At 41.6% G+C, this 21,893-nt stretch overlaps 1 protein-coding gene across 2 annotated transcripts in view; it reads right to left on the bottom strand.

The window, feature by feature from the left end:
* Positions 1–15,009, bottom strand: part of DMTF1 (cyclin D binding myb like transcription factor 1) — a 30,534-nt gene extending 15,525 nt beyond the window's left edge. For both annotated transcript variants that reach the window (XM_050909699.1, XM_050909707.1), the window contains exons 1-7: positions 14,953–15,009; positions 7,964–8,080; positions 7,342–7,461; positions 6,279–6,373; positions 5,404–5,518; positions 2,233–2,309; positions 650–807 (exon numbers count right to left, since the gene is read on the bottom strand). In XM_050909699.1, coding sequence (XP_050765656.1) covers positions 650–807; positions 2,233–2,309; positions 5,404–5,518; positions 6,279–6,373; positions 7,342–7,461; positions 7,964–8,072 — 674 coding nt within the window. In that variant the 5' untranslated portion in view covers positions 8,073–8,080; positions 14,953–15,009. The remainder of the gene's footprint in view (positions 1–649; positions 808–2,232; positions 2,310–5,403; positions 5,519–6,278; positions 6,374–7,341; positions 7,462–7,963; positions 8,081–14,952) is intronic.
* Between the last annotated feature and the right edge of the window lie 6,884 nt (positions 15,010–21,893).

Here is a 21,893-nt window from a genome sequence, read left to right as displayed (position 1 = left end):
TTAGTGCATTTCTACGGTTATCTGATCTACCATTCCTCTCATTTGCCAGCAAAATTCCTCATTCTCGGTGATCTTACTACTAAGAACAGAATTAGAATTTTGTGTATTACTCTCTCAAATAAACAGCTATTTTTTCCTTCCTGTCTCAGTTCACAATCACCATAAGGCCAACTTTCCATTAAAAAAAAACAAACCCAAACCATATCAGCATTGAGATGGTATTTTTAATTTTCAACTGCCTTTAAAAACTAAAATCTAACATCCTTTTCAGCACTTCTGGATGGCGCCATACCCACTGCTTTACAGATGGGCAAACTAAGGGCACAGGGATGAAGATCAATTAGCTCAAGGTCAGAGTTCTAGAAAGAAACTACATCTCAGCAGATCTGTGCTTGTGTCAAAGTCTTCTCATCATATCAGAATCCTCTATGCACCTTTGTTTTGTTTTTTTTTTTAAGTTGTGGACACCATCAATTTAACATAACTATTGTCAAGGTTGATCTACCAGAATTCAGCAGAGGTCACTTATGCTGAGGACGAGCTAGGTCTGTTTGGCTAGAATCTTCTGTCTCACATATAACATGTCAAACATTAAATACATGACCCTACTCATACCAATCAAACCATGCAGCATTAGAGGTTTTCATACTTTCCAACATGGTTTCTGTCATCATACATGCGAAGAACTCTTCTATAGACAGCAAAGAGAGGCCGATTCAGACCCCAAGCTATTGTCCTGTAGAAATCTTTTCTTTCATCTTTTGACATTTCAAATATAATTTCAGTGGCATCTTTTATTCCACGGGCCTAGAAGAAAGCATTTAAAAAAAAGCAACAACAAACCACAAACAAAACACCTTAAAGTCTCCTAGAAATCAAGAAGCAGAACACTTAAGAATTGAAGCCTAGCATACTATTATGCAACTTTCTGTGTATCTCAAATACTACAGTCCAAAAGTTAAACTGAGTATTTATGAATTAGCTACCTCAAATACAAACCCTTGAACACTAGGTTTTGGGTTTTTAACACTGGAGCCCAGCTAGACACAGAAGCTCTAACTTTCATCCACATTCAAAAAAAATCTGTCCAATGTATATTTTAAGATCAAAAATTGAACTGTCATTTAGAACATCAGAGAAAATATACTGTGGTGGAATTAGCCTGGGGTCATACAAGGGAAGGCTGTCAAACAGTGCTCTATCAATATATTACATAATTCTAGATATTCCTTATCTGAAAACAATTTTTTAAAATTAAACTACTTTTCTTGTTCTGATGGAAACTCAAAGTAAATTTGATATAAAAACACTGGAGTTAAGTATAAAAGGAAAGCTTTAGTTTAACTTCAGCTTAAACTAAAAATCACTATATTTCAATTATTCGAAGCAGTCCAAGAAACCAGATAAATGGGAAAATAATGAATCAAATGCGTTATCAGTAACTGAAAAAAGTTATTTATCTAGCTTAAAATCTCTAGATTTAAAAAAATAATATTACCTATGAATGATTTTGTGGCAGAAATTCTAATACACGTGTGGGCAGGCACACTTTCTACAACTAATACTGAGGATTTTTATACGAATGAAGACTAAATTCAGGGCTTTTTTTGATCCACAAATGAAGGATGGTGAACCTGTAATATCCAGGCTATACATTCTCAGCTGTAAGGGCTTAGCTCAAATATTCTCAGCTGTAAGCCTACCACAAATATGACTTATGGGCAATTATCACTGTCAGCATGTTAACTGCAGGCCTGTTTTTACACTGAACTCTGACACTGACATATTAAGGGGAAGAAAGCAGATACAGGCATCCCATTAGCGTAGTAAACAAACACAGATATGGCATCAAAGAAGTCTGGAAGTTGTATTCAATACTTTGTAAGGAAAATTATCTCTACTCCTAGTGCAATTTTTTTCCTCCGTCTTCACCATAGGTTTCATGAGTGATGTATATTCAGAGAAAGAGATTAAGCCACTTGAGCATCCTGACATGAAATTTTAAAATGGGTTATATTCAGTACACTAATTAAAAGCAATGTTATATTCAGTACTCTTAAATTCTGTGTATGGATACAATTTTCTTACGTATTTCAAATGGGTAATGACCATTTCTACTACGAACCGATCAGAATCACTTATTGCCGATTCTGGGAAGTACTAAAGAAAGCTGGTCTCTAGCAGGAGCTGCAGCACCACACCAACGAGCAGATAACATACTCCAACACATACCTTTAAATAACGCTCAATGTTACTCATCAAAATGTCAATTTCTTCCTTTGACCACATCCCTTGCTTCCACTTATGGCCTGAAAACAAAAATGACAAACTAATTACTGAAGTGAAAGTCAGCAAAACAACAGGAACAGAAATATTGGAAAATGTGACCCTCGTTACTGCAATGAACAAAGAAAAGAGCAATTTTAGCTACTTAGGCTAACTAGAATTAATTTTAAACAGATATTATTTCAGAACTGATAAACAATCTCTAGTAACTGTCAACTAATGTTTAAATAACGTGAGTCAGACCCCTCTTCAAAAACACCCATTTTTTAAAAACAGAACATGAATTCCTCTATGTGCTGTCAAGTCACATTTTCAGGCTTTTTCTTCAGCCACAACTAGAAAATTTCTGTCTTTAAACTGACAGCTAAAATTTTCATGCACTCAAATGATTCCAGAAGGTGGGACTTAAAATGTGACTCTCAATGTTACTTGAGGAATTGGCAACAACGTGGGGTTCTCTTATACGCCTTATCACTTCCCAACACCTGAGTAGTGCTACCTACTGTGTGTGCTTTTCATAGAGGTAAATGCTCTACCTAGTCTATTTTGACAAGCTGGTCCCTATCTCCCTCCTTTTTTTGCATTAGGAATAATGACCAGTGGTCACAGTCAAGATAAAGACTGATGGCGAGTGTTTTATTTCCCAAATAAAAGTGGCAAACCAATAGAAACCAACATTATGTTTCCTCTCTGTCTATGCCCTTAGTAACTACAATGACAGCTAAGCTTTAAAAGCAAAACCAATCAACTTTATTCAGACAGAAAATTTCAAACCTGAGGTCTATCAATAAAACATTAAAACATTCCTACCCTCAGTTTATATATAGATTTCTCTTTTTTCCCCGTCATGCTCATACCATACTTAATATTAACGATCACTTATAATTAAGATTAGGCTGGTGACCCAGTTTACATACTGGTGTGTGCTGGCTGCCTGCCCATCTCTGCTCAGAAAAATCAGGGTACTTCCTTCTCAGCCTGCTAATTACCAGAGCTGAGAGGCAGAACACACCAAAGAGACTGTTTACTCAAATCCAATTATAATGAAAAGTACAGGCGTTATTACTAATTCCATTGCAACTGAGGAGAGAAAACTCTTCCCTTGTGCCTGATGGCTTCAATCTCTTCTTCCAAAGCTACAGAGACATAACAATAATCTACTACTGTAGCTGTGATTCACACCTCTATCCAAGCATCTGAACTGACTTAAAGGGACACTGCTACTCTTTACATGGAATAACCTTTAATACCCAACTATTTTAGGAAAGGAAGTATATTTTGCACTTCATGTGTTTGCGTATTCAGTGCCAAGATTATTATAACCTGCCCACAGGTCCTGAAAGAAAGCATTATCAGGTGGAGGCTGCTATAAAATGATGAGCTCAAGCAACACACGTCAAAGTCCTAGCTACTGTAAAAGGAGACGTATACTGGGATTCCTCCACAGCTGATCTCTGTGACAAAACATGGAGACCCCAAGAAAAGTTCAGCTAGTATGGATTCTCAAATATTTTTCTTGGCATATTTTATCGAAAATGTCTCCCTCAAATTATTAATCTCTTAATTAGAATCACCAGATTTAGTGCCCTCATTCATTCACAACTATAAATGCCACTTGTGATATATAGTCAGTTGATATGCCTATGAGACAGCTACAAATGCAGTAAGTTTCTAATACATTTACAAGACACAGATCAAACATGAGGCCACGAAGTCACATGAACACAGTCATTTATTTCTCTGCCAAATCACCAGTACATACTCGTCCAGTCACAGCTGAGAATGTGCTGCTCCCAACCAAAGTCCTTTACCACTGGCTACTGAAAAGATCATAATCTCTGTGCTTCCTCTCACCCTAGAGCACAGGAACTGTAGCAACAGGATTTCTCACTACTTCTACCCAGCTGCCTCAGTGCTGTGATGCAAAGGGATCTTTTTGCTATGCCATCTCTGCCCCAGTCCTTGGACTGAACACTGAATAGCTCTGAAGCCCTATAAATAAGGACAGAGAAAATGGGGAGAAATTATTTATTGGCTGTTAGAAGCAACTGTTAGTGCACACTTGGGATCAGTGAGCGGTCACTGACAGAGTTGCTCAGCTCCCTTTCTCTGAATTTTCCATATCCAACACCCAGGTTCTGCGTGCCTCACCCACAGTTTTTCACTGACTCAGCAGTACACTCAGCTCTCTGGAGCAGAACTCACTGGGTAAGAGATCATTTGCTTCTGGAGAGACAACCATTACTTTCTTCCCTAAAGTTTTCTAATAAAAAAGGGAGTTGTTTTGGACTGACTGAATAAGATTCGCACACACCTCCCCCCCCCCCCCCCCCCCCCCAAAGAGGTAAAGTAAGGGTAAGAAAAATAGTAGAGAGACTGAGGAAACTGGAGAGACAACGTGTCTTCATTTGACACTAAGTTGTTTCTCTAGGTTTAGAAAGGCACTTCCCTTGGGGGTAAAAAAAAAAAGCTCTAAAGTTTAGCAGCTACTACATGATTGCGCGGATACATTTTGAAATGGAGGAATGCCAATGAGGTGGCAGTTTTAGGAGTAGCAGTGATTATTTCAGCAGATCCTGGTCTGCATGATCCCTCTACTTATGAAGCAATTCCATTCCAGAAACTGTTTAATATGAATCACAACACAGTAGCCAGACTAATAAGCCCTACTTGGAGGAAGATGTATTAACCTGAGCACAGATGAACTTTTTTCCTGAGGTACTCCCCTCTGACTGCAGCTTCCCATCTCCTAACCAGCTCGAAATGCAAACGGAGCAAACGCAACTGTCTGCCCCATCTGTGCTGACACACATTGTCTACAGCAGTTCTCTACCATGGCCGCTAGAATCACTGTCACCACTGCAAGCATGTCCCCTCTTCCTCTCCAAGTGTATCTGGAGTTCCAACATACACTTTTTTCTTGCATACAAAGTGTAAGAGGGATGGTGAAGTCTTGATGCATTAGACATTTCAGCATTTTTAGAATCAGTCTTCTCAAATATCTTCACTAAAAAAGCCAGACCAGAGATTACTTTATCCAACCTGCAAAATGTTCTGAGACATTTGGAATAGCTTACCTTTTTACAGCATGGGAGAATTGCATTTGAAATATCCTACCTTTATTTGTTAGAGAATCCTTATCCTCTTTGGTTGTGAACCAGGCTTGACTAACAGCTGACACTTCTTCATTGCCCATTGGGGAGATTTCATCCAGCTGTTCATTCTGAAGAATCTTCAAAAGACCAATATGAAATCATCCAGTAAGATCTTCAGTTCTTTCTATCACCTTGCATTTAACATGGAGGCATAACTTGATGGAAAATGAAACCAGCACACCTAGTTACCTTGCTGGCTGCTCAGAAAGTGCCACTTTTTCGATATGGCATTAAAAGTGCATTCACCTTTCTTAAAACACCTGAGTAAAATTTAGCATCTTAACATATAGATGCTGTGAGAATTAATTAGATAACATTCTTCATCCTGTTTAATGTACAGTGAATAGGAAGAGTCTCACTGGCTTTGGTGGAAAGAGGACTATGTCCAGTATCTCCAATCTAGAACTTTTAAACATGGTACACCTACAACGAGAACTGTATGTAACTGTTAGGACTGGTGACAAGACAAAGCATATGTAGGCCTGTTATAAAGCTTAATTTATAATCAAAGAATGACAGAAATAACAGATAAACTTGTCTTCTACACAGATCACCACAGAGGAAGTAATTATCAGTGGAGGGTTACATCTATTACAGTTTACTGTACTGCTCTTTGGGCAGTAAGTTACACTACAAGTAACCTCCTTCATCTATAAAATGATTCAATTGCACTTTTATAGAACATTTTACAAACAAGATCCATGCTCAAATACATTAGTTTCATACTAAAAATAATCTTACTCATTTAATAAGCCCTTTCTGCTATTTGTTTCCCTTTTCATTTCAATTTAAATAAAAATGTACATCAAATAGGTCAATTTTGAAGTTTTACTGTACCTGAATCTGAGTAACAGTTCCTTCGTTAATCTCATCTTCAGCTACCTCAGTGGTAGCAGTCATGGTCACCTCAAAGCTCTGATCATTTTCTGAAACTTCAGAATGGATAAGTTAGTTGTACACCTTACTCCTGTAACATTTTTTATGCATGCTACGGGTTTTATAAATTGCTACCTTTGCACTGAAAATTTTAAAGAGGCCTTATTCGATATTTATTTGTTGACACAGTAAAATCATTAAAATGATTATCAACTGTTCCTCTTCATAGAATTTAAATATGGCTTTTGAAACCTTCAGTTTTACACTTGACTACAACTAAGACCTAGTGTGGAACATATAAATAAAAGGTGTTTGATTTGGTGCAAACGTTTGGAAGTGTATTAATGCTTCCTTCCCAGCCCTATCTTCAGCATTTTCCAATTACTAAAGGACAACGTTCAAATCTTTTGGCTGCATTCTTTTTCCCCAGTTTTCCTTCAACTTCAACATGATAATGCCTTTACTTCTAAGGAGTTTCTACTAAGTTCCACCAAATAAGCAGCCACTCTAGGTATTGTAAATTGGTATTTTAACTTGCTAGATCTGGTTATGCCCCCCTTTGGGAGATTATATTGAATCACCTAATATTCAATCAGCTTCCTTACAACTAATTCAGTACTCAGTCTACCTTTTGTACAACAATCCCTACCTTAGAAAGGCTACACATCTCAATACTACAAAAAACGGAAGTACTAACTATACTGCTTGATCATTAAAAAAACCTAATCGCTCTTTGCAGGAGAGCATCTAGTTTGTTGTTCATTCGCTTATCCTTCAACTTCCTCAATGCACCTGTGCCTGCAGGCCTCTGTCTGTAAGGCAGGCTTATTTTGCCAGTACTGTATAGATAACAATTGATGCAAAACCATCCAAGGCTCTGAGAGGTAAAGATGATACCTAAGTATATTAATAAAATCTGAAAATAAAACATGCAAAATATTCTAATGTGATCCAAAGAGTCCACTTTTAACCTTTACCAACAGAAACATTTGCTACAAGAGTACATAAACTTAAAAGAACTTACTTGGAACTGCAACAACAGAAATGCATGGAGTGGAATCATCAAGACTTTGATCATCCTCTGATAAGCAAAGCCTCTTGTGTGGAGGTTCAGTGCTGTCTTCAGAGTCTACTTCATCAGTTTCTAAAACAAAAACATGCGCAGGTTACTTTCTGTTAACAAAGTGGAGCTTTGGACATAGTTCTGGTAACAAAGTGGACCAAAACAAAAGGTAGAAGCAAATGTGATAGGTTGGTTTGGTGCTTTACTACTGCCCAGGAACTTGGTCTAAGTTATGGGCAACAACAGTTCACATGCTTTCTTCAATTTTCTTTGTAAATTCCATCCACAGTCCATCACACACAAACCAGTCCCTTAAGTCTACAGAAATTTGGGCACATGTTTGGTTCTAAGAACCCATTTCCACTGAAATAAATCAGAACAGCTATATCCTTGTTGGGCACATACATACATGATTTTGTGATTTACACCTAATTTGACACTTTATCCTTCTTTAAACTGAAACAGAACAAACTGCAGCACAGTAAGCTGAATCCAAGTAGCTCACAGAATTTGGGGGCAGGGAAGTATGATGGTTGGATCAATGAAAAAAGAAGAAAAAATACTATGCAATACAATTCTATACCATTTTGAGGGCAATGAAGTATAAGGTTCCCTTCAGTGTCCTGAGTCAAAGTCACAGAGTTCACGGTTTCTACTGTCACTGTGTCAGACTCTTCTTCAACTGTGCTCATACTCAAACCTGAAAGAGCAACACACAGATTACTTTTCTGCAGACTGCGACTTTGACCATAATGCTGCTTCCTTTATCTCAAACAACCAGCATAAACTCCCGCAGACACTGAGGAATGTCTGTCTCTTCTTTCACATGAACAATTCCATGGTTTAAGACATTCACCCGTCTTTACTTTTCCTGCATACTTATACCTCGCACAGGGTAACATCAGATAGTTTCAAAGATACTTTTCCAACTAAAAATAGTACCTAAACTCCCTATTCAGGAGCATTTGCAATCTTCTACTATTCTTTTTTTTTTTTAAACACAAACCTAGGCTATTAGTTTTCCACATCTGATATTTTTTGTCTCTTTGTTCCACTGCTCATTTAATAATTTTACTATTATACAACCTAAAGCTAGTCAAGACTGAGAAATATTTTTGTAGTGTCATACTACTCATAGCTGCACTATATATAGATTGCTAAGTTGCAAAGTTTTATTCTCCTTCCATGCATATAACTAAACGTGAAGCTAGTATTTTTTCTTTAGCATTGAAACAACATAAGCAACAGAAAAATTGGGTGCAAGCAATCACCAGTGTAAAAAATTACTCAGAAAATAAGTTATCCAGGATAAGCAGTATACACTGAAGTCAGTGAATGAGAGCAAAACAAAGTGCTTCTGATGATCTCATTTCCACTATGAAAGTACTATGAAGAAACCCAAAGCTTTTAAGAATTTCAATGTAAACTAGCACTATTACTAATTTTGAAATAAAACAAAACCCCACAAAATAAGCTCTAATCCATCAAATACAAAGAAATGTAACCTTTTCTCCTGCACAAGCTAAATGCACATCAAAAATATGCAGGAGCTTTGCAATGACCTCATCAGTTTTGAGCACCTCGGTTCGGTGACTGTCTTTGGCAGAGCTTTGCAAAAAGCAAATATCATCTATTTCTCCTTGTAGTGCTCAGTCCTTTTTACGTGTTCTCTCACGTCAACAACAGAAAAAAAAATACTTGTAACTTTTATTTTAAAGCCAAAATACTGTTATCAACAATTTTAACTTATGTTGTTAAAAAATCATTGACTATAGCTTTAAAAAAAAAAAAATCACAACTACATTACAAAGCTTCCATGTACCAGGCAGGGATACCCATATACCCATACGTAAGTAGAATTTACAACCCGGATTTTAAATCCTCTGCATAATGTTAATAATATTGCTTCAGCAAGAAATGATTTAATTTTTAATCAGAAAACATGTTCTTTGGTATTGATGATTCCCAAGAGCAGTGTTTTCTTGGAAGGATAAAACTGCTGCCAGTCTTTCAATAAAATTACTATCACCTCTCAAGCTTGATGAAGATTTGGCACATGTTTAAGCACATGCAGTGACTGATTCCTAAAATGAAGTGATATTACACTTCTGAACATGTCAAAAATTTCAGATACCATTGACATTTTAAATCAGAGGGTTCTCAAATTTACTTTCATATCTACCATCAGCAACACCTCCTTGCCACATGCAAGTGTAGGCGGCAATAACTTCCTTGGGATTCACCTGCTTCTGAGTTTTACAGTCTCTGCCCTATCCTTTACTAGAAGTGATGTTTGCTGCACAGCTATAGTACTGATTTTTAAGAACCAAAAGAGGCATCCTTAACTCTAAAACATGAAAAAAGAAATCCAAAGTGTTATAGCTAAATTAGCAGACTGTAACTTCTTCATCTCAGTTTTGAGTCATTCATTTAACTTTTTGGGATTGAACAATTGGGCAATTCTGGAAGGCCAAAAGAAATAGACAGATTCTCTTTTTCATGTTTGTATGTACTTTCTGAATAACTTTTACTAAAAGGAATGCTGTAGCAAAAATTCCCAAAGTTACCTGAAACGCCATGGAGGATTCTTCTTTAATTATACCCTAACAGATAGTGATAACATTTATTTTTCTATAATCAGCTGAAAGCACCTATTTTTCTTCTCACCACTATAAAGGCTTGAAAGACATGACATTTATTTTTATAAAACACATTATGTCAATCATGTACTTCACCTAAAGCTGATCTAGAAGCAGCGGAAACTATAGCACCATCCACAGCAGAAGACCATTCCCTCTTTTTATTGAAAGAATACTGAAAACTGAATACAGAGATAGCAAAGCTGGCCCATTCTTTCATCAGTTACTCAGGATTTGCTGAGAATCAAAAAACATGTTTATAGGATTAGGCTCCCAAATCAAAAACACAGAGTAATTAGGTTTGTCCATTTGCATTCTCTCCCTCGCTGGTTTGCCATGTTAGAAAAGGATACAGCATGGAAGGGGTCCATGCATTCAAACCTGGCATTTCCATCAAAGCTGGGGAGGAAGATACACCACGATCCATAGCTGCTACCCTGCACTTCCATACAGAGCTGTAACAGGACTAAATATACAACAGCTGGGGCACCACATCTAACAGCAGCACCAAGTCTTCTGATCAAGTTAGATGTCTACACTTGTCTGCTTGAGCTCCCAAGTCCTCCTTACAAAGCACCAAAAACTGTGCACAGCACATTGTTCAAGGAACTGCGATTTCCTAAGCAGCACTCCTCAATGTAATTCCTGGCGTGTGCAGGGTTTTGTAACTTTTTGCCAATCTCCCAAGAATGGTTTATCCCAACAGTACGTGCAGGCTCTCCAGGAAAAACAATAATGTTCTGTGTCAGATACTTGAGATTTAGCGTATCTCAAGTCTTCTGAGTAAAGGTAATAATCACAACCAAGCCTTGAGAAATACTTAGGAAGAGCCAAATCCTTGATTTGACTGGAAAAATTCCCATCACATGTAATGGATACGGCCTTGGACCTCAACCGAAAACTGATTGCAAAGAACATGAAGAGTCAAGTCAAAGTCAAATGCATATTTTGGACATTACTTTTTATTCATTAGACTACACAAATACAAGAAAACTGAAGGAAACAAACAAACTTGTTCTTTCAAGATACATTTACACCAGGACAGGAGCGCTAACCCATGAAGACGTGAATTAGTGACCGAAAGGAGAGAAAAAAAATCTCGAGTAACTGCGGTGGTTCTTCTGTGTGAACAGGAAACAATCTCCAGATCTTATAAAAACCACTGCTTTACACTTAAATAACGACGGAACTACCACATATGCTGAAGATACATCAAATATGACACATGATGGGACCACTTGGAGTTTACGGTGAGCTCAGTGGAGAAAGCACAGTGCTGCTGCAGGAGACAACGCCCTCTGATGCAGGCTTCTTTGATACTGGCTGCAGGGACACTGTACTCGCCTGATGTCCTTGATTTATCACGGGATGACAGCCGAAGCCAGGCTAAACAATGCCGTACCACCGCAGAGGACTTTTAGGATGTGCCATGTGAATTCTATTTAATACAGACACCTGCACACCCACTACACGTCTGCTCTTGAAAAAGTTAAATACAAAGTTAATGACAGCCAATGTTTCTTAATTAGTGAGAATTACGACACGAGTAGTCTCGTCACCTCCAAAATTTGACCTTCTTTTCATAACTTCACTAATTATGCTTTTGAAAATGCATTGCTTTCTATTTAAAACAAAAAGCTTGCTTGAATTTTAAATGCATGACCCGAGACTTTTCTTTAATCCTTGATTCAAGCACATTCTTCATAGAGATACCGATCTACCACTAATATTTTATGTTCTGAAGGAGACTGTTAGCTTGTGGGGGAAGGGAACACTGTCGGATGCACATACACTAACAGTGTGGACATGTACTACGAAATGCACTGAAGATAGCATAATCTTAAATTTCTAAGATAGCAGCTTAGAAATCAGTGTAAATTTAATAAGCACTTTTTGGCTTGTTAGAATTTTGGGTGCATTTACCAAATCCAACATTTTTAAGAGTTGCATTACAATTTTAGACAGGTTTCAACATGCAACCAAACAGACAGGAAAATACTTTGCCTACAAGAATCATTTTATGTAGAATTCCAACATAAATTTTCCACTAAAGCCACATAATACAGCAGTTCTTATTTATCTGGGAAACATGCAGCAGATTTAAGCAGAAAAAAACCCAGAAAGCTGATTTTATACCGAGTTACAAAAAAAATTGAACATTTTTATCCAAAATTCCTGTAATTCTAAATCACCTTCATCCGGCAGATGGGCTCAATTATTCTGTGGGCTGTAAGAATTAAGCACTTCTAAGAAACAGTATTTTTACCCTTGCAGACAGAATTCTGTCATTATGCCTAGTTATTAACTGAATGTTATGGCTAGTCTTCTGTGGACTGTTGTAAATCTTTTAAAATTTCTAAATGAAACTGTATTAAAGGCTGTGTTTTCTGCACTGGGCAAAAAGTATATTTCACTAAACCCTTTAAGAAGCAAAAATTCAAGTTTATTAAGGGAGGCTTCCGACTATTGAGGCATGTAACTGGAACAATCACATGGGATGCACTGGGATTTCAAGGCATTCATTCAAGTGTAACACAAAGAAAACAAAGTCATTACAGGACCTCATATACCTCATATTTAAGGAAGCCTGAATGTTTAGTGTATTCCATACCAAGTCAATACTTCCAACACACAATCAGGAGTTTTTACTATTCAACTAGTGCCAATTCTCTTATGCTATTATTCAACAAAAAACCTTTTCTCCACACCAAATGGGTTCCGCTCAAATTTAAAATTCCACCACACAGAAATTGTCTTTAACAGCTGCGACAACAGACGTAAGAGGGGACCAAACTGGACAGATATCAAACAGAAGGACCCAAAGACCTGAGTTCGAGGCATACAAAGAGTTATTAAACTGTATTAGCATGAGATTACAGTCCTTTATGAACAGTTACATTCTACTCATCCGTGATATTTAGAGAAGTGGGCCATCACAGAAATGGAATATATGGGAGACACAATTGGACAAACTGTTCTCATTTGCATCGATCCAAATTTGGCAGAACTCCATGAGTTCTAGCCTATCCATTGATATTTTAATAAAAAGCACTGAGCATGCTTTAAATGTCACACGGGGGGGGAAGCTAAGTCCTAGCTCTTTCAAAAGAAAAAAACACAGAAAGTTGCAAGTTTTCTTTTTCAGTAATAGAAAGTGGCTCTCAGGCACAAGGTTATGACTATGGATGAAAAACTTTTAAGTATGATAAGTACTAAAATAAATTTTCTTTTTCCTTCATGTAAATCCAGTTTCATTCTAAGCATTCCAGCAACTTCTTCACCTTTATAAACTACAGGCAGAAATTTAGCATGCAATAAAATATGAAAAGTTGATTGTTATCCTAACTGTACAAGGCGTAAGATTGACAAGCAAAGCCACAGCTCTGTTGCTTTCTGATAGACAGACGAACACAGAATTAATGCTTATAAATATGGGACTATTAGAATATGTAAAATACAGTACAGACACATGGAGGTCTTTGTCTCTGATATACCCACATTTTATAATTTTGAATGGTTAAGACAAAAATCAGTATTTTTAGGCATTCTATTTAAGCAGTTTTAATTAATGTTCAATCTTTTCAGTAAGTCATAAAACATCACGTAGAAAGTTTCAGTAACTGCCCGGAAAACCAGCATGAAGTTGTTGCCATTATTATATTCATGTGGATTGATGGAAATGAGAATTTGAACGAGATGTGCCCATCTCATTGCAAAGCCTACATCTCCTGGTTTTGCTAAGGGATTTTAACTACGCTGTCAAGAAGCCAACTTACATCTATGGCCAGAGCAACGCTGGCAAACAAAAAGCATTTTCTAGATTACTTCAACACATAACTTACAATGGCCAGGTGGGGCTGAACAATGGTAACTCTTTGTGAATAAATACATCCAAACACTATCTGTCAGCTAAAGAGGTAGCTAGTAGAAGTGTAATACGCTTCACTGTGCCCAAGTGCACAACCAAGAATAAAGAGACCTCAAAAAGAAAAAAAAAAAGGAAGGCAAAAAAGGCTTGTCCGACCGGAATCCTTTATTTTGGCAAAACAGAGAGCGTAACTCTAGTGCAGAAAAGCCTGGTACCGCTTTTAGATGAAACCCCTGATCTTGGCAGAGTTACACATTTCAGACTCCACTTAAAAATAAAGCCCCAAGCAACCTCAAATCACAACTCTCGCTGGGAAAAAAAAAAAAAGATTATGAAACAAAACAAATAAAAGCCACAAGCTTAGGATACCCCAACCGTAGACCCAGCAAGGGGAAATCGGGAGATTTAAACACGTTCGTGCAGGTGGCCTTTTATTACAGACATCAAGGGGAAGGCAGTTTAAAACAGAAATAGCAAACGAAAAATAAAAACCCGCACGTCCCCTTCCCCTTCCCCTGTCCTCCTAAGGGAGCCGAGGTTTGGTAATTTCCAAGTTTCCCCCTATTTTGCCGCGCCCCCCTCCCCTTCCAAATTTCTCTCTGCGCAGCGCTCCCGACGCCCGGCAGCACCCCGGGAAGGCGGGGAACAACGGACCACGGCCCAGGGGAGCGAGCCGGCGGGAGGCAGCGGCCCTGCCGGCCCTGCCCCGGCCCCCGGCACTGCCCCCAGGGCGGGGGCAGCGCCCCGCAGGCGGCGGCTCCGCGCCTCAGGGCCCGCCTCAGCCCCCCGCTGCCCCCCGGCCGCCAGCGCCATTTGGTCCCGGGCCGCCGCCGCCGCCGCCATTTTCCCGTCCTCTCGGCGGGCGGCGGCGGCGGCGCTGCCCGAGACCGCTGCCAGCTCCGCTTGCCAGCCCAACTCGGCCCGGCCCAGCCCAGTCCGACCGCGGCTGAGGCGTGGGGCCGGAGATGGCCGCCTCCCCCTCCCGGTCCCCTCCGTCCGCCGCGCTCCGCCGCCGCTGCCCGGCCGCTCCCGGCCCTGTCAGCCCGCAGGCCCCCGCGCACTTACTTCCTGTTTTGGGTCCGGGCACTTGAGAAACCAGGATGGAGACTCCCAAGTACCAGGATGGAGGCGCCGAGCGGCAGCGAGCGGCGAGTGGGGGAGGCGGAGGCAGCGGCGGGGCAAGGCGCAAGGCAGCCCGCGTAGCCCGCCGGAAGGGCCCGCCGCCCGCCCGCCCGTCGCTTCCGCCCTGCCGCGGCGCCACAAAGCGCACGGCGCGGGGTCCGCCGCGGCGGTGGTGCCACAAAGGGCACGGCGCCTTGGCTTTCCTCGCTGCCGAGGAGGCGGGAAGGGCCCCCCAGCGCCCGGCGCTGAGGAAAAGCCCCTCTTGCTATCCATGCTTCCTTCATGGCTCACTCTTCGTTCTCCTCCTGCCTAATGACCTGAAAAAAAAAAAAAAAGGCGTATTATCCTTAAAAACGACGATAAACAAGCGTGAAGCGGTGTGCGGCTTGTGGTGCTCATCGCCTCATGGAGCGGGTGCCTGCAGGCGCCCTGACCCTTGGTAAGAACAAGTCACCCGCTGAGTCCCTTCACAGACAAACCAGGTAGATCAGGGCAAGAGGGCGAGTGGAATCCCCTGCCCGCGATTTTATGTGTAAAAACCTCATTACGCTTCTACCACAAAGCCCCTTTTTGGCCGCTTCCCTCATGCGGTGGACCTCCAGCCGCGTCCTCCCCCAAACCTTCTCAGGAGCTTTATAATGTGCCCTTGTCCCCTGTAAACTGCTTTTCCGCAAACCTTCCTCACAGGCTGCAGGGATCCTGAAGCCTTGGGAGAGGCTTGCAGAATCTGTTTGCCAGGCAGGATTCAGTTGTCCTAAACATCTGGTGCCTTTTCATACCTTAAAACCCCAAAAGTGTTGAAGATGCCTGCAGGGGACTGGTCAGCGTGACGGGGAGAGCCCAGTGCACTTCTGAAGCAGCAACTGGAGGGAGGCAAGGCAGGACAGATGCCCCATCTAGTCTAGGATAGCTCAGATGGGGCTAGATGACTATGGTTAGGCAACTGTGTCTTACCCATAAGGTTTTGGGTCGCTCTTGTTTGCCCTGAGCATGCTACAGCTTTGAGATACTGGGTCGAACAGGGTCCTCCCTGCATGGCTCTTCCCAGGGAGTTTCTGTGGAAGGGAGCGTAGCAAAGCTCGGTTTCGCTGTCTCTTATTCTAGATTAAAACATAGTCATGAAGAAGAACTGGGCGTTTGCACCTGTAAAACAAAGACTTGTACTTGGGACATGGAAGCAGAGGGGCTAAGACTCAGAATTGTAATGGGGAGACAAGGCAGGGTAGGGAGGAGACCTTGTGCATAAAATTATGTTGGGGAAAGAATGGAGATGAAATGCATGACTGGGACAACGAGAAGGTAGCTGGGATAAGGAGCTGGAAGCAGGATTTATAGCATCCATTTTGTTCGAAGCACACTTAAATTAACGCTGGTGTCTGTGTACTTGGTCTTTCTGGACATCAAACCTCAGGGATCTCAAATTCCACATCCAGTATTTGGCTTCCAGGGAAAAGTTTGTTTTAAGTGCCCAGTGCCCTTAGGCACTCCTTGGCCAAAGTAGAGGTACAATTCGCTTTTCTAGAGTTGCATACAGCTGTTTGATTCACCAGCCCATGATCTCTTGCAGCTCCCTGGGTTTTTTTCCCCAATTTTTGCAGCAAATGAAGCGGGGACCCTACATTTGCCTTTTTTGAAGTACATCTCTGTTTTGCTTTTTTTTTTTCAAGGCGGCTGTGGTCTTGCTTTAAAAATAACAGGATATCACTTAGTTGAGCTGTACCAAAACACATAATCAGGAGGCTGAGTTCAGACTGTACAAGAAGCAATAATTTTGACATTTCATACATGTCTTCATCACATGAAAATTTCTAGAAAGGCCTCATGTAGTAAGCAGCAAACACGAAGAGGACTCCTTCCATACCATGCTTATTTTCTCCATATGTTATCCCCTCAGTTACGAGCTTTTTTCATGCTGGATATAAAGTCTTTCTCCTTATTCTCTTTTTATCTTATTTATCTGGATATACCTTGTAGAAAACCGTATTTTAACTGCAAAATTGTTACCTGCTTTTGTGTAGTGATGTTGTTCTAGGATGTGTCGTAGTGAGATATGAAGATGATAAGCCACCGCTGTGAGATCACGCGGCAGCACTTTGTGGACTGGGGCACCGGGAATTGTATGGCACCGTCCAGTGTCTTAGTCACAGATCTGCAAGACTTTTTGCACAGTTTTGGGATTATGACCTCCATTTGTGCCCCATTCCCCATTTGTACAATGGGAATAATATCACTTTTCTGACAGATACATGATATAACCACACTCAGGAACATTTACTTTATATCAAGTTCAAGGTATATGTAGAAAAAGCGATGACTGGAGTTCTCTGGTGTTTCATGAGCAGGATAAAATCTTACTCTGTAACAGACTCTTGTTCTGTGGAGCAAATGAGATTCATGCATCCTGACTTGTCTCGTGTTAAGGGAACAATTACATGTGTATATACCTACTTAAGCTGATGAAAGAATCAAACACAGAGTTTGCTACGGACCTAACAATCCCTTTTTTAAAGTAGCAGTTAGTTTTTTACCCATCCATCCAGTTTTCTTCCAGAGGACCTATGTTCCTGGTAGCCACCAGGTGTCCCTACTGCAATGCGCTCTGGGCCCACCAGTTGCATCTCAGAGAATTTTTCTCCCTTTGCTGCCACGAAGTTAAAGCTAAATTAGCATTGCTCTGTAGGTACAGTACGCTCACTCCTCATCAGGCATTAGGGGAAAAGTGAGACAGTGGCACTGCTTGATAAGAAGAAGACGTGAGATGGAGGATCATCAACATGCTGGTGACTCACCATGGTGCTCAGTAAATCCTGAAGGCAAAGCATGAACTCTTAATAATCCTAAATCTGATTACGTGGAAGGTGACAGGAAGTATAGAAGATTGAAATCTTGGTGTAGATCCTTTTTCTTAATAGAAAAAAAAAAGTTTTAATCTGCAAGATTCAAGAGAAGAAAAGCAAAAAGTAGAAGTTAGAGAAGGCCTTGAATTATATGTATTAAATACTGGGAGGTGGGCAGGGTGGATGATGTACAAGATGACAAGCAGTGTGGCTGGCCTTAGTAGCTTGCTTTTGAACTGACCTGTAAGAGTGTGTATGGTGTAAATATGAAGTAGATGACAGAGAGGAGTAGTAATCAATATAGGGAGCCCTGGAGCAGATTTTGATGTAGCTGGAAGAGAAAATCTTAGGTCTTGGTTATATTATCAAATCCATGGACTGGGGTATGAACACATCGCATACTGCCTTCTGCCTCTCGGCTTAGGGAGACTGGCATCCCAGGTGATGTGCAGCTAAGGGCCCGGGGGCAGTAAAGGCTGGTGGAGCAGTTGCAGGGGTGGGCAGGTAGCACGCACGAACTGACACGGGCATCTCCCTGATGTCAAGTCAGAGCAATTAGCAGAGGTGCAGGAGATATTTTGCACAACTCTTTTATTTCTGTCTTTCTCTCTCATGTTAACTGGCTGGGATCAGCATACCTAAAACCTATGTAAATTGCTTTAAACATTGAAGTCCTGCAGATCCCAGCAGGCAGTCCAAAATGCTAATGCTTCAATCAACTTAACCTCTTAGGACACCCCAGTCTGGGAAGTTCTTTAGGCTCCTAACTTTAGTTTCCCAGGGATACATGAAGTATTTTTGTTCTGAGGCGAACAGCCACCTCCATCGCAGGCAGTCCAAAATGCTAATGCTCAATCAACTTAACCTCTTAGGACACCCCAGTCTGGGAAGTTCTTTAGGCTCCTAACTTTAGTTTCCCAGGGATACATGAAGTATTTTTGTTCTGAGGCAACAGCCACCTCCCATCGTCATCTTCACCGAGATGCACCTTCAGACAAACATTTGTGGTGAAGCTGCTCCTTTCCTTTGGTGTAGAGAGCACAAACATCCCAATAGGTAAGCCCTCTCCTCCAGCGTACAGATACAGGACCATCCCCTGGAACTTCAGAGGACCTAGTTGTGGGAGAGAGTCTTGAATTTGGGCGAGTTTTTACTTTAATTTATTACCAGTTAGCACCAACTTCTGATCACTGATTCAGGTATCAAAAAAGAACATAAACAATCAAACAGACACTTAAGTAAACATATTTTCTCCCCCTTCTGCAGGCTCAACTTCCCTTAGGTGCCCTATGGGTTATGCTCAGGCCATCCCAGTGCCTTTGGTAAAATGACAACGCAGCAGGTTCTGACTGCATGCGTAACAGTTTCTTTCTGCCACTTTTTGCTTCTTAATGATTCTCTTCTGCTCTAGCCCGGGTCGCTGACGGACTGCAGTCCTTCAGGGCTGTCCCTGCCCCAGTGTGGCTTGCCCATGACCATAGTCCTTTGGGAGTGCACTCCTTTGGCATGGAGCATCTCCTTCCAAGAGCACATTTCCAGCCACACATCTTCTCAGCTGTCTCACCCTTTGCCTGTCTCTTTACCTGTATCTCCTCCTTTTGTGGCTGCCTCTCTGCCTTAAATTTGCCTGAGCAGGGGCTCCACACGCTCCCCTGGTCAGCTGGTGTTTTGGCACACAATGGCTCATTTACAGCAGTTTCAGAGCCGGCTGGAGCACCTGCGAGTGGCCCAGTGCAGGCCATAGCCTCCTCCCATGCAGGGCACCTGCAGACCCCGGCTGCTCACACCCTGCCCTATTGTGCCTCCTGCTTCTGAAGCAAGATGGCTTTCCACTCTCTATGCTGCAGAAAGGATGGGGAGCTCAAGGGTTTTGACTTCTGTAAGTTCACGTTATACATGAAATGATGAAATGCAGAAGGAACTACTGATTTCAGTGGACTGGATCTCACCAGGGAGGTCTTTGGTTGTATGTCTCTGCACTGGCATCAGAAGGAGCTTTGGTGCTTACAGGCTAATGGTCCTTCTGCTCTGCCTTGGTACGTAAGATGTGCCTTGCTTAATGCAGTCTGGTGCACTGGTCCCAGTTCAGACCCTGGACTAGTTTACTATTCTTGTCTGCAGTTTCACAGAAAGATGCTGTCACAAATTGTGCCTTTTTCCCCAGCTCATTGCAGTCCACAGCTCCAGAGGTTCTCCTCGTTTGGCTGCATGTATTTATCTGTTGTGCCCACTTAGCGTGAGACGCTCCCTCTGTCGCTTTGGGCTGGTAGAGCTGAACCACTGATTTGACCCGCCAAATGTCTGCTGCTGTAACTCCATCCAACCCAGTCTCACTGACAGGTGTTGGGGTGCTAAGCAGCAGTTTGGGATTCACATTCCAAAAATGCGTCTTCAAGTCAGTCATAAAAATTTTGCTCCAAGCAAAAGGCAAGTCCACAGAGAAGAGGTGGACTATCTCTTGTGGATTATACCCTGATTAAGCCTTTGTACGTGGGTTTTTCCATCCTTTCCTGAAGAACTGTATCTTGCTGTCGCAGACACAGAGATGTTACTCTCTAGGGCAGGGAATGTCTGAGTGGAGGCAGTAGTTGGCACAAGCTGGAGGGAACAAACCCAGAGGGAAAGACACCTCTCCTCACTGCACTCTCCTGCAAACAGTCTGATTCCTGTTTGTTTATGAGATTATTCATATTTACATAGATTTCTGTCTGTATAGATATGTATCTAATTACATATGGGTATAGCAAATATATTCATTACTTATTTATAGAAAAAAATATATTTTTATATATAAACAGCCTAGTATTAATATAACACTTGTTCATTTATACGCTCACAGTTTGGTAGGTGCTGGCTATGGAGGATTGCTCAGGCTCTGAAGAGCTGCCATGAAAGAGAGAGATGCCAGAGAAAGAGTAACGGAGCATGGTGTGAGCTTGTGTGGCTTCTGCGCTGCAGAGTGAATCTCCTGTAAGAAAACTTATTACCTTGGGGCCTGGCCTAGGAAGAATCCTGTAGAGAGCGATCACTCATTTTGAGACCTGGTCTTTGGTGACAATCTCTTATATTTCCTCACTTGCACCTGAGTGATGCTGTAATGGACTGACCCACCTTGAAAGCCTCTGGCAATATGTTTTGAATGCTTGCTGTGTCACTTTACCCTCTGTCAGAGTCCTGGAAAATATTAGAGAATGCCAGTGTATTCAGGAGCCTCGATACACAGTCTGTGGAGCTGGGAAGGAGGGCATTTTCCTTTCTTTTTTTCCTGAAACCTCTACTGAGATGACTAATTTACGATCACAGTCAGCCTGGGCTGCATGGGCAAGCACACTTACCACCTGGGTTGCCATCTAGAGGTGCCCAGCTCTCCCCACATACTGGGGCCATAGCAGTAGCGATCCCACTGAACCTAACCCAAGATTAGCAATGTTTGTGTTGATATAGCTAAATATGAAGAAGAAAAAGGAACAGAGTCCCAGAGACACTGAGAAGAGGGCAAGCTGCCATCAAGGTCTACATGGATCTGAGCTGCCAACAGCATCGGGATAATGCATTCTTCCTACTATTGAGTATAGCAGGAAGGGAGCTGTGCAATTCACAGTATCCATAAAGGATTTGGTGGCTGGAGGGGATATACAGGAGAACAGGAAGAAGGAATTGGTTTCTGTAAGATGGACAGTAGAAGAGGAGAAGGAACGAGGCTTCACAGAATCACTGGCGGAAGAGAAGGGAGAGAAAAGGACAGAGCAGATGGGAGGAGCAGATGGATCCCGGTTGGGAAGCAACTTACTGTGTGCCACCGAAATCAAAGGTGCTGATGGCAGGGGGAGGCATGAGGAGAGGGTGACAAAATTTAGTTCTTGCTGTAGGAGGGGCACACAAAAGTGGACGGGTGCTTTCTGCGTGGCATCGTACACGGATTGTGTGCAGGGGCTATGGGTGGGCAGGGGAGCAGCAGCTGTGTAGGGGAGGGAGGGACAACATGAGGGACAAGAGCTGGTTCCTTGGCCTACGTCACCCATAAAATTCCAGTAATTGGAGCTGTAC

The sequence above is a fragment of the Gymnogyps californianus genome, chromosome 1 (genome assembly GCF_018139145.2).
Source record: "Gymnogyps californianus isolate 813 chromosome 1, ASM1813914v2, whole genome shotgun sequence".
Classification (NCBI taxonomy): domain Eukaryota; kingdom Metazoa; phylum Chordata; class Aves; order Accipitriformes; family Cathartidae; genus Gymnogyps; species Gymnogyps californianus.
This window is presented reverse-complemented; position numbering and strand designations above follow the sequence as displayed.